At 41.8% G+C, this 11,503-nt stretch overlaps 1 protein-coding gene across 1 annotated transcript; it reads left to right on the top strand.

The window, feature by feature from the left end:
• Positions 1 to 371: 371 nt before the first annotated feature.
• sult6b1 (sulfotransferase family, cytosolic, 6b, member 1) lies at positions 372 to 11,434 on the top strand. The gene is made up of 7 exons (XM_034552365.1): positions 372 to 651; positions 4,232 to 4,344; positions 4,901 to 4,990; positions 5,187 to 5,313; positions 9,078 to 9,172; positions 9,314 to 9,470; positions 10,266 to 11,434. Exons 1-7 carry the CDS (start codon positions 456 to 458, stop codon positions 10,391 to 10,393), a joined length of 906 nt encoding a protein of 301 aa, XP_034408256.1. The 5' UTR covers positions 372 to 455; the 3' UTR covers positions 10,394 to 11,434.
• The last annotated feature ends 69 nt before the right edge of the window (positions 11,435 to 11,503 follow it).

Here is an 11,503-nt window from a genome sequence, read left to right on the forward strand (position 1 = left end):
TGTATGTGCATGCGTGTGTGTGTGTGTGTGTGTGTGTGTGTGTGTGTGGTGTGTGTGTGTGTGTGTGTGTGGGGGGGGGGGGGGGGACGGGACTTGGGGTCTGCAGACAATCTGTCAGCATGTACCTGCCATCTGGTATTTATTGTACAGGCATATCGAATCATTCAATCTTTTATAAACATACACATTTTCCTGCATGTGTGTTTGTTTATGTGTGTGAGTGTGTGTTTAGGTGTGGGTGTGTGTGGGTGTGTGTGTGTGTGTGCGTGTAGTAAAAGGAGGAGTTCCCTGTGCCTCCTCCTTTTACTACAGCTACACACACCCTTTCTCTCTCTCTCTCTCTCTCTCTCTCTCTCAGTGCTGCTAACTCTGCAGTGGATGGATGCTCACACAGAAGCAGCTTCTCTTCTATACTTTGCGGGTTTAAAAAAAACAACAACCTTTACCGACTCGAGATGAACACCAACGTCTTCGTCACCAGAGTGCAGTCCAAGTTGCGGGAGGCGAAGGAGATCAGCGACGAGGAGAAGCTGTACAGATACAACGGGGTGTTGTACCCGCGCCTCATGTGCCCAGAGGACCACCTCAAGGCTCTGGAGAACATCGAGGCCAGAGAGGACGACGTCATGCTGGTGGCTTATCCCAAGTGTGGTGAGTGGAAGAAATGAAAGATGTTTAAAGTCCGTCCATTTTCTTTTTGTCATAAATGATTCATTAACGTTGAAAAGGGTCATTTGATCCATCTGTTACGACCTCTGACCTTTGACCTTCGACCTCCCTTCCAACGGTTGTTTGTAATGTTAATGATTGTAACGCCGAGGATGGTAAACTTTTTATGTATTTTTTTAACGTTAAAGCAGTGGTAGACGTGCTACGTAGATCTTTTACACACAGTGTAGAAATAGTTTCATGTCCTGCCTTTCCTAATTGTTTTTAAGTAAAAATACAAATGAAAAAGCATCAACATATACTTAAAGTAAGTAAAAGGGCTCAATGTGCCGAATGGCTCACTTCAGAATGTAATATATATTACGATATTGGATTATTATCATTGTTGCATTAATATGTTCATCACTTTAATGTTGCAGCTGGTAAAGAATGAGCTAATCTTATTCAACATTAATTTTCCTATCAAGTATATAAATTTATAAAAAAAATTTGAGGAGTAGAAGCATAAAGTACCAGAAATTGGACGTACTCAAGTAAAGTACAAGTACCTCAAAATTGTAGTCAAGTGCAGTATTTGAATAAACTTCTTTCCACCACTGACTCTGATTATATCCATCAAAGCATAAAACACCAGTGCAAAAGCAGATTTAAGATGACCCGAAAATCTAAAATATGCATATTTTCTCCCACTGGTAGTGCTGTTCATCAATCTAGGTGGTTTTGCTGTGAGATATCGGCCTATGAACATGAAACATCATCTGGAGTAACCGGGTCACTGTTTCAGGAAAGAAACATTCAAATGTTTTAGTTTTTTTCCTTTGGCCACTGTGAGCGCCTTGTCGTCCCATTATATCCGAGAGGAGGTCGGTCATCTCAGAGTTGTTAAGTTACGTAACAAGCGTACCATCAACCTTTAGTTTGGGCTTTTCGCGGGACACTTTAAATATATAATTAATATATAATAAAAGCTGGAGGAACCACAGCTAAAAAACATTTTTGTGACACCCTTCAAACAGGCCCAACTGCACCGACCACCTGAAAGCGAAAGTGAAACTTCACACAAACAACTTTAGGTTGTTTACGTTCAGGTTTCCAATGAGAACGCTTGCTACTATCTGACTGAAGCTCGGTAGAATAAGTCAACCTTGACGACTCCTGAATGTCTATGAGGCCGATAACATCCATTTAATCAGCTGATAACCTTTGACGCAGGTGTTCTTGTAAAAGGTCTGAGTATAAGTATAAAGACAATGGAAATACTACAACTAGCCTACCTCAAAACTAGTAAAGTACTCGAGTAAATATACTTGCTTACTTTCCACCACTGCCACTGTATATATTTTTGATCTTGTAAGTCCTCTAATAAAGTAATAAAACGATATATATATATTTTTTTTACTACAAAATCACTGCACAAAGTGCACACGGGGAATTTATGTTTTTACACTTTGGTTTTGGCAACGAATAAAAAAACAACAACATAAAACGTGTTAAATTCAGAGGTGATTTAGAGAAGAACAGTTCAAATGTTGGAAAGCTCCGTACAGTAAATAATAAATAGTTTTTATTAATTTAAGATGGGAATAAAAAATGTGGCCCCTTATCAGCATCTCGTGAGCCATTGAAGAGCCACTTTGCTCACATCAATTTGCATGAATCCTGGCTACTGCAGTGCATTAATGTGCACTAATAACTGAGTGAATGTGTCGATGATTTATTGACACTTAAAGGCACCACGTAACACCACATCTAATCTCTTTCTCTTAAAAACACAAAGCGCTCACAGTTCGGTTTTCAGAGGAAGAAAAGCGTGACATTCCTGCTGTCGCCGCGGTGCGTTCAAGGAATGTGACGTGTTTTCTTATTTTGGGGTTTTGGGTTTACTTTTGAGAGTTTTTTTCTGGACACTAGCTTGCTTGGTGCGGCAACGACACGAAGACTGACTTGTTAATCGCCTTCGGAGGAATGTTAGATTGCACACACCCGTCCCACATCTCCATGTGTAGGGGGCCTGTTTGGCTTGGGGCCCGCATGAGGGGGATAGTAGGGCTTATCTATGGGTGTGTGACAGCCCCATCAGCCAAGCCAATGGGTGCCTCTTTGTAAAAGGCTAAATGGCCCCTTTTGATGTTACAGGCGGTTAAATCAGTGCTACACAGACGACTGCCACAGTTAATGGCTTCCTGACATCTTGGTGATACACGGAGAAAGATTGAAGAGAACTAACCCGACCTTCAAATTTACGGCCTGCTGGTCTTTATAGGCCTGCAGCAGTTTTTCACTGGTTCTTGTGTGTGTTGCACTACATGGCAATACAGTTGTTTTTCTCATCCCTGTCTGTGCCCTAAACATAATCATTGATAAATCAATCCAGGGAGTAGCCAGATGTCATTTTTTCAACAGCGCTCCAATTGAATTACACGGACATTGTAAAGCTCTATTTTAAACCTATTTAGCTTTATCGCATTTTTTAAGTTTCAGTCTCCTGTTCATGTTAAATTCAACTCTTTCATTTCAAGATCAAGATCATCTGCATGGATTAATGGAAGTGAGAGAGAAAAAAAGCCCGTTAAATATAACAATATTTCAAGTGACCCGGGTCAAGGTTGATTTTGCCTTAACGGTCTTTTGCTGACAGATTGTTGACACCGCACAGGTAGAACTGGAGGAATAATTCAATAATGCACAGCCAAAAAAAACTGAATGAACGATTCTGGAAACTGCTAGAAATAGACATAAAAAAGTGCCTCAAACAACCCCTGTCCAGTAAAAGTTTATGGAGTGGTCCTACAAATGGTGCAAGAAAATGCTGCAAATCTCAGAGAAAGAAGGTCGTAGGCCATTCTTTAAATTACCCGTTCTTATGTTTCCCATCCGGTTAACGGTGATCCGTAGTCATTACGTAACAGCGGGGGGCTCAAAAAGAAAGAAGAGAAGAAGTGAAACAGATGAAAGAATCGACCTGCAGCAGCTGCAGAGTCCACAGAAGTATATCATGTGTGACGGGATCACGTATCGTACGCAGGTCTTTTTGTCCACTAATCACACAACCAGACACACACACACACACACACACACGTGGCAACACGACTCTGGAACTGGGCCTCACCTTTTTTGTATCGTGCTTGCATCCTGATTGATGAGTCAACAGTCAAGCAATAAGTTGTTTGGCCAGGTGGCGCGCGTATCAGCCAAATGGGTGGGTGTGGCATTTCTGAAATGGGCAAAACAAAATGACTTTATGTCAGATTCATGTGTGTTATGGAGAGGACTGTGTGCGGCAAAAAAAAGTGTCAGGTTGAATTGCAAAACCTGGGTGCAAAGCAGACAATGTGTTGAGAGTTTTGGAGACTTGAGCTCAGGTTTTGGTCTTTAAATGTCAATCTCAAAAGAATGGGAGAAAAAAAACTGTAATTTCAGTTAATATTCAAACCGAAATCATCCGCAATCTTATGATCGACTCGGAAAGAAAAAAGATTTCTTCACATTCCCCGTCTTCATGTACAGTTTTGAGTATCATTAGGGATGATGTGTGTGTGTGTGTGTGTGTGTGTGTGTGCAGGTTTTAACTGGATGGTGGGCGTGGTGAGGAAGATCATCACAGAGGCCACGGGGATGAAAATGGATTCAAGGATGCCGCCGCTCATCGAGTTTTTTGGACCGGATGTCATAAAGGTACTTTTCTTTTCATCCCACTCTCCACTTATACTTACGTCTCTGGAAGTAATCGTCATAATCTGAGGCAGATGTGTGATCAGAAAACACATTCTTACAGACACTAAATAAAGGAAATCAAACAGAAATGCAGATGTGCTTTGTGTTCGGAACGACTCTTGGAAAGCTCACCGCTGGGCCTGTTTCAAGGGTTCAAGGTGTGTGTGTGTGTGTGTTCATGTCTCGTGAATCATTTGTTGACCTTTGCACTGTTACAATCCTGAGAAACAACATTCAACCAATTGGAGCGAGCGTTAGATGAAGGAAGGTTGACTCCACTCTCATACGGATGTGTTGCGATGCTTTCTTCTCTGAATAACCACCCACCATTTAGTTTCTCAGACTGAACCAAAACCTCAGAGTCATTTTTGGCAGGCTTATGCTTATTTGAGGGAACTGACGACTGACAAGGAAATTGCCTTCTGGTGGTAACGCGTACGGGCTAATGCTGAATAGCAGCATATACGTGTGTATTCTAACAGATAAAGTTGACTCCCCGGCCCTGCTCTCCCCTCAGGTCATGGGTAACACTCCCTCCCCGAGGTTTCTGGGGACTCACCTGCACCCCGACAACATCCCGGCCTCCTTCCATGCGAAGAAAACGAAAGTACGTTTTAAAACATCTGCAGCAACACGTTCACCTGATTCTCCTCACGTCATCAACTGTGAAAGTACATCAAAGTAAAAGAGGTCCTTCGACTGTTGATGAAAAATCCCTTCGGAAAATATATTTGAATTCCAAATCTATTCAGTTTCTGTTCTTTCCATATTTATTGTTGTTGTATTTATTGTGTGTTGTGCAGATTCTGGTGATCTTCAGGAACCCTAAAGACACTCTGGTGTCCTTCTATCACTTCTCCAACAACAACCCGGTCCTCCCGTCCGTGCAGTCCTGGGAATCCTTCTACTCCCACTTCATGAGTGGAGACGGTGAGAAAAGAACACACACACACACACACACACACACACACACACACACACACACACAAAGGCCTGTATATAACCTTCATAAGTAAATGAGATCATCAGCAATAGTTATTCTTTTGTTGGTCACTGGTGCCATCCAGTAGCTCTTTCAGCTCAGACTGCGGTCCTTTTCCTTTTCCTCGAGGCCCTCCTGCCACTCGATATGACGATTCTCCATCTGCTGCTCGTCCTTCTTCAGAGCAGCCGTGACATTGTTGATCTCTTGTTTTCCGCTCGTCAAGCTGGGCCACATTGGAGGCTCCGGAATTTCTCCGTCTCCATCAGCCGGGATGGTTTCTCAGTCTCCTGCTGACCCTTTGTCTTGGTTAAAACGGTCCAGGTTGTTTATATTGTAGGTTTTTGGAGGCTTGAGAACATTCTAAATTAGCATTCATTTCCTCCTGACACCAACCAGACTCCATAAAACACAGAAACACCACCTTTTTTTTGCTGTGCACATTTCACAGCCTTGACTTTATGACTGCACCTCCGCTGTGTTTTACGGGCGAATGAACACCGTGTAAAGCTGACTCAGCAGGGTGACTGTGGACGTTTGGGATTTGTTTGAGTCCAAGTGGGGCTAAAGAGCCAGCACCGCTCAGTGAATCTTCGACATCAAGACACTTGTAAAACTGCGGTTCAGATGCTTCTCACGCCTTCATGGGGCAAAGGAGGGCGGTGTATCAGTACTTATGCCATGACGTATTGAAGTTCTTTCATGAAGTAAAATTACCCAAAGTATAATTAACAACTATTCAATTAGCTAAAAGGTCAAATGCCTGCAATAAATAGTTCACTTCAATAAGAGAGTGTTTTATATTCCATTCCATTATCCAAATCGCTTCTCCTATTTAGGGTCGTGGGGCGCTGGAGCCGGTTTATCACAGGGCTCATATAGAGACAGACACACTCATATTAATATGTATATTTGTATGTATCTATTGCACAGTAGGTGCCGTTTAAAGCAGCCGCAAACATGTGTTGTGCAGCTACTTTGTCCGATGAACAGCAGAAGAACAACTAGCTTGAGGGCGCGAGTTGTTTTCAGTGCAGCCATACATTGCGTTTTCCAGTGACTGCTTCCAAATAAAAGCCTAAACACTTTCATGCAAAAGCCGCAACACCAACAGTGAGGCGGCGAGCTCCATAGACGGCAACCCTGAAATATCAAGCCAGATTTACTGCAGAAATACACACATACACATGATCCATGATTTTCTAAATATAACTCACCATGACAAAAGTATACAATGAATCATTTTCAGTTGGCCCCGACGCTATATGAAGTCACCACCTGTCTCCTACTGAAAATAGACCCTTCTGATTGTTGACCAGAAGATACTAGCCAATGTTCTAGTTACACGTCTACAGACAGCACTACCATCTTTGATCTCTACAGACCAAACAGGCTCCATGGCAGGAAGAAGCTCCTCATTTAACACTAGGCGGCTGCTTAACATAATCAGCGCCCCGGGCCATGACACCCTTGAGGCGATACTATCCTTAGATGCTGAGAAGGCTTTCGACAGGGTCGAATGGAAGTATCTATACTACATTCTGGAAAGGTTTGGCTTCAGTTCGGACTTTATAGCCTGGATCGAGTTGCTATATAACTCGCCGACTGCCACCATTCTCACTAACGGGGTGAAATCCTGCCCTTTCGCGTTATGCCGTGGCACAAGACAAGGTTGTCCCCTCTCGCCCCTTTTTGTTCGCCTTGGCCATTGAACCTTTGGCTATCTGGCTCTGGGGTGAGGAGAGATTCAAGGGCATCTCCAGGATGGGAATCACACACAAACTGTCACTGTATGCGGATGATCTCTTGTTATATGTCTCCAATCCTGTATCATCCCTTTCAGTTGTCAAAGCTATTCTACTTGAATTTGGGAAATATTCTGGTTATAAATTAAACTTTCATAAAAGTGAACTTCTCCCCATAAACGAGTTAGCCAAAGAAATACCACAATCTCTCTTTCCATTCAAGGTGACCGTGGAAGGTTTTAGATACCTGGGGCTGGCAATTACGTCATCATTGAAGCATCTCTTTGCCAAGAACTTTCATCTTCTTGTAGACAACTGTAAATCTGATACAGCCCGCTGGTCCGCTCTCCCCCTGTCCCTCATTGGCTGTGTCAACCTCATAATAAATGGTAATTCTTCCCAAATTCCTATATATGTTTCAACATATTCCGATCTTAATGAAAAATGTTTCGTGTTCACTACACAAATGCCCGTCTGGCTAAAATCTACCCAAATATGAACGACAGCTGCAATAGGTGTAAACAGTCACCTGCCAAACCATACCCCATATGTTTTGGTCGTGCCCAAATTTAAAAGATTTTTGGGATCAAAATATTCGATACGCTTGGCACAGTACTGGGGGGTTAAACTTGATCCCGAACCCCTCTCGGCACTATTTGGAATTCAACCACCGTAAATACACAATCTACCATCGACGGGGCGACAATATTTAAATGTGCTTTAAGTTACTGTTATCGTGGTTGTTTGTTCATTGTATTTGCAATCTTTGTATTTTTGTATGCAGCGATCACAGCGCTGTACAGAGGTGAACTTTATCTCTTTATGTGTTACTGCTGACACCTTCCACCCACAAGCCCAATGCCGGAAAACAAGTCCTGCTTCTCACAATCTCTCGCTTTTGCTTTGTTTCCCCGTCATCGGCAATCTCACCCTTACTGCTGCCGTCACCTGACCTCACTCGTTTGCACGTTCTCCGTGAGGCCCCGTCGTCCTGCCAGATCCTCTCTTGTTCTTCTGTCCAGCCTTTGTCACTGCCTGGCGGCTTCTTACTGCTGCGCCTCTGAATGAAAGTGTGCCTGTTATACTTTCTGCCTTGTTTTTTTTTTGTTTTTTTGTGTTACTTTTGACTGAGAAAATCACCCTAAAAGACCTTAATAAACTTCTGCCAGACATCAAATGCATTTTTGGAACCCTATTTCATTCAAATTGGTACAGCAAATGGAACTTTTTTTCCATCCTCGTCTTTTTGGTGAGGTGTGATCAGTGGTGAAATGCAGATATGGATAATGCAGTAAAAATTGCCTTCAAAATAGAATCAGCAGTAAAATGTACTAAGTCTCAAAAGTAAAAGTGCACATTGCGTTTTATTATTGGTTTATGGGGTCATAATTATGCTGCATTCAAAAGGAATCGGGCAGATGGTGGACTGTAACAACATCTGCGGAGCAGAGGATGGAATTAAATATATGAAAACTAATTCTGTCTCTACTATTTTATGTATTTATTGTACTATTGCATAGAGCTTTAAAATGCAGCTTTCTCTTAATATTTTATTGCAGACTTAAAGCACTTTCTCTGGTGTGAGGGAGCTACCTAACATCCGGAATATAAATGCTGCTTTTTTGCTGCTATTTTGATCCTTCGAATGTCAAATAGAGAACATTTAACATGTGAGTGGTATTGACATGTTGTAGTTGTTTTAGGTGGAGCTTGTTTACTGCTTTCATACAGCGTTCCATCACAGGCTATGACAATGCATCATATTTCATTCACGGATCACATGTTTTGTATGTAGAATCTTAATCTGAGAAGTAATAAATACCGCAGTGTGTTGAATGAAGTAAAAAGTGCAATATTCCAGTCTGAAATGGACCGGAGCAAATCTCGATTTACCGACTTGACTTTACCTTTAAAATTGTGTGTGTGTGTGTGTGTGTGTGTGTGTGTGTGTGTGTGTGTGTGTGTAGTTCCCTGGGGGTCATACTTTGATCACGCTCTGGCCTGGGAGGAGAGGATGGATGACCCCAACGTTCTGATTGTCACCTATGAAGAGCTAAAGCAGGTAGAACACACCACGACTTAGCTTTCAAAGAATGTATCAAAATAATGTTTGTTATTGTTCTCACATGTTCAGAAGTCACTTGTTTCCGACAATCGCTGCGTCTGTCCGTAACGGCTCTGCTTCCGGGTTCCTGTCCTGCAGGACTTGAGCGAGGGCGTCCGTCAGATCACCACCTTCTTTGGCTTCAGCCTGACGGAGGCTCAGGTGCAGCAGATCTCAGAGGGGAGCACCTTCACGGCCATGAAGGAGAGCTCCGCCAGCTCCCACGGGGCTCTGGGGAACGTCATCTTCAGAAAAGGTGCTTCATTCATTGGTTTTTTTATGGGAGTGTTATTTTTACTGAAATTACTAACTGTTTCATCCATTGACGGCATTTGTTTTCACACTTAGTGCTGCATGGATCTCCAGCTCTGCTCATATTGACCCGAAATATTGAAGGCAAACTGTCATTTATCTTAAAAATCTATTATTTTGGAGATTTTCTCCTTATAATTGAGGTCAAAATAAACACAGATTTTGGAACTCAAGCTTAATTAAAGCTTAGCTTTGCAGGATGTATTTGTGTATGTATTTGCAAATTACTGCAAAGCAGCTCTCTAAAGTGTTACGGAGACAAATAATTACACTGATTTACTCTGGTTTTCAAAGCAAGCCTATCATAGAATGTAAAATAGTCTAACGTTATTCAAAAAGGGAAACATAAAGACACGGTCCGGCCTTTTGGGAAATGTGCATATTTTCTGTTATTCCGAGTGAGATGTGAAGATGTTGGAGTTAGTAAATGATTAGCCTTTTTTTAATTATTCAAAGCTTCAAAACAGCAGTCCACAAACCGATAGGTGACGTCACGGTGACTACGTCCACTTCCTATTTCCAGTCTTCTTTTCTGCTAAAAATAACAACCTGAATGCAGCATCATTTAGCGTTTTAGCAAAATGTTATAACTGAAATATGATAACTGTTACAACAAAAAGAGATGTTATGTTTCCCTTTTTGTTAGCTTGAACTTCCGTGGTGCAGATACAGAGTTATTTAAAGCTTTGAGAAGAAATTAAAGAGGTTTTGAACTGCGTCATATTTGTGTCCTGAGCAGGTGAGGTCGGGGACTGGAGGAACCACTTCACACCAGAACAGAGCAAAGAAATGGACGACGCCTTCAACAAACACCTGGCAGGAACCAGGCTGGGAGACAAACTCAACTACCAACTGCACTGTCAGTAGGAAGCAAGAGAAGAAGACAAGAAGCGGAAACAGGGAGTGAAAGGATATACAAGAAGGGCTCAAGGACTTTTCTGCCCTGAGCTGAGTCTGACAGACCTCCCTCTCAGGCACTGCACAGATGCTTCTTCTCCTAGTTGGTAGAGGAGGTTCTTTGGAGGCAGTTCAGGGCCAAACGTTCCTTTGTCACAGCCTCAGAGAAAGAAGAAATAAAATTAAGAATGGGTAGGAGCTCAAAGGGAACACAGGCTTGTTTTTTTTGTTTTTTTAACTCCAACCTGGAAACTGTTGTTGCCGTACGAGTTCTACAACAGAAAACATTAAAAGAATAGTTTCACATTTTGGGAGATCGAGAATAAGAAATACAGATTAAACAAATGAGAAATATAACATGTAATCAGTTAGTTTTAAAGAGACAGTACACTGTCCCTTTTAAGAAGTGCGGTAGACACGTGAACAGATACTGTTTCCAGTCTTTTGGAGAGTGGAATCAATCTTCTCAACTGACTCTCCGTCGCTAAGCAAAAAGAAGCATATTTCCCAAAATGTCAAACTATTCTTTCAAACCCCTTACGAGCAGCAAAGTTTGGCTTGATTTTGATTTAAACTTCGGTTCCTCCAAGTGCAAGAATAAAACAAGGCACTGGCATTATTGTATGCTATTACATACAAATTAAACATTTTATAATAACTTTAGTTGTCATCAAGACATATAGGACCTACTTAATGCCATTTCCTTTCTTTTTTTATGACGAGTTGGTGTTTTCCTGCATAGCTGATTGCTTTTTGCTCTGAGCACATACAGGTTTGTATGTAAACCAGAGTGTATCAGATTCAGTTGTTTGTCTTGATGGGTGTGATCTTCTGCCAAAAATAATACCTGATTGCATCACATGAATGTTCATTCCCAGGTTGTTTAAACACATAACGGTTGCATTTTTTTCTAGGAGTTACCTGAATTTAGGTTTACTCACAAACTTGATTCTGGTTGTGAAACTGTGGCTTTGAAAACATTACTGTGATGAGATTATCAGACATCATGGATATGCGCATCGCTGTAGTGATGAAATAAAAATAAACAACTATTTTCCAGATTGCTTATTTGTTCTCCAT

This window comes from Cyclopterus lumpus, chromosome 15 (assembly GCF_009769545.1).
Source record: "Cyclopterus lumpus isolate fCycLum1 chromosome 15, fCycLum1.pri, whole genome shotgun sequence".
In the NCBI taxonomy this organism is placed as follows: domain Eukaryota; kingdom Metazoa; phylum Chordata; class Actinopteri; order Perciformes; family Cyclopteridae; genus Cyclopterus; species Cyclopterus lumpus.

Excerpts from the sequence above, each read along its gene's own strand:
- sult6b1 (XM_034552365.1), top strand. The coding sequence starts at position 456 with ATGAACACCAACGTCTTCGTCACCAGAGTGCAGTCCAAGTTGCGGGAG. Across the intron at positions 4,991-5,186 it reads TCCATGCGAAGAAAACGAAA|ATTCTGGTGATCTTCAGGAA; the intron begins GTACGTTTTAAA and ends TGTGTTGTGCAG. Across the intron at positions 5,314-9,077 it reads CCACTTCATGAGTGGAGACG|TTCCCTGGGGGTCATACTTT; the intron begins GTGAGAAAAGAA and ends GTGTGTGTGTAG.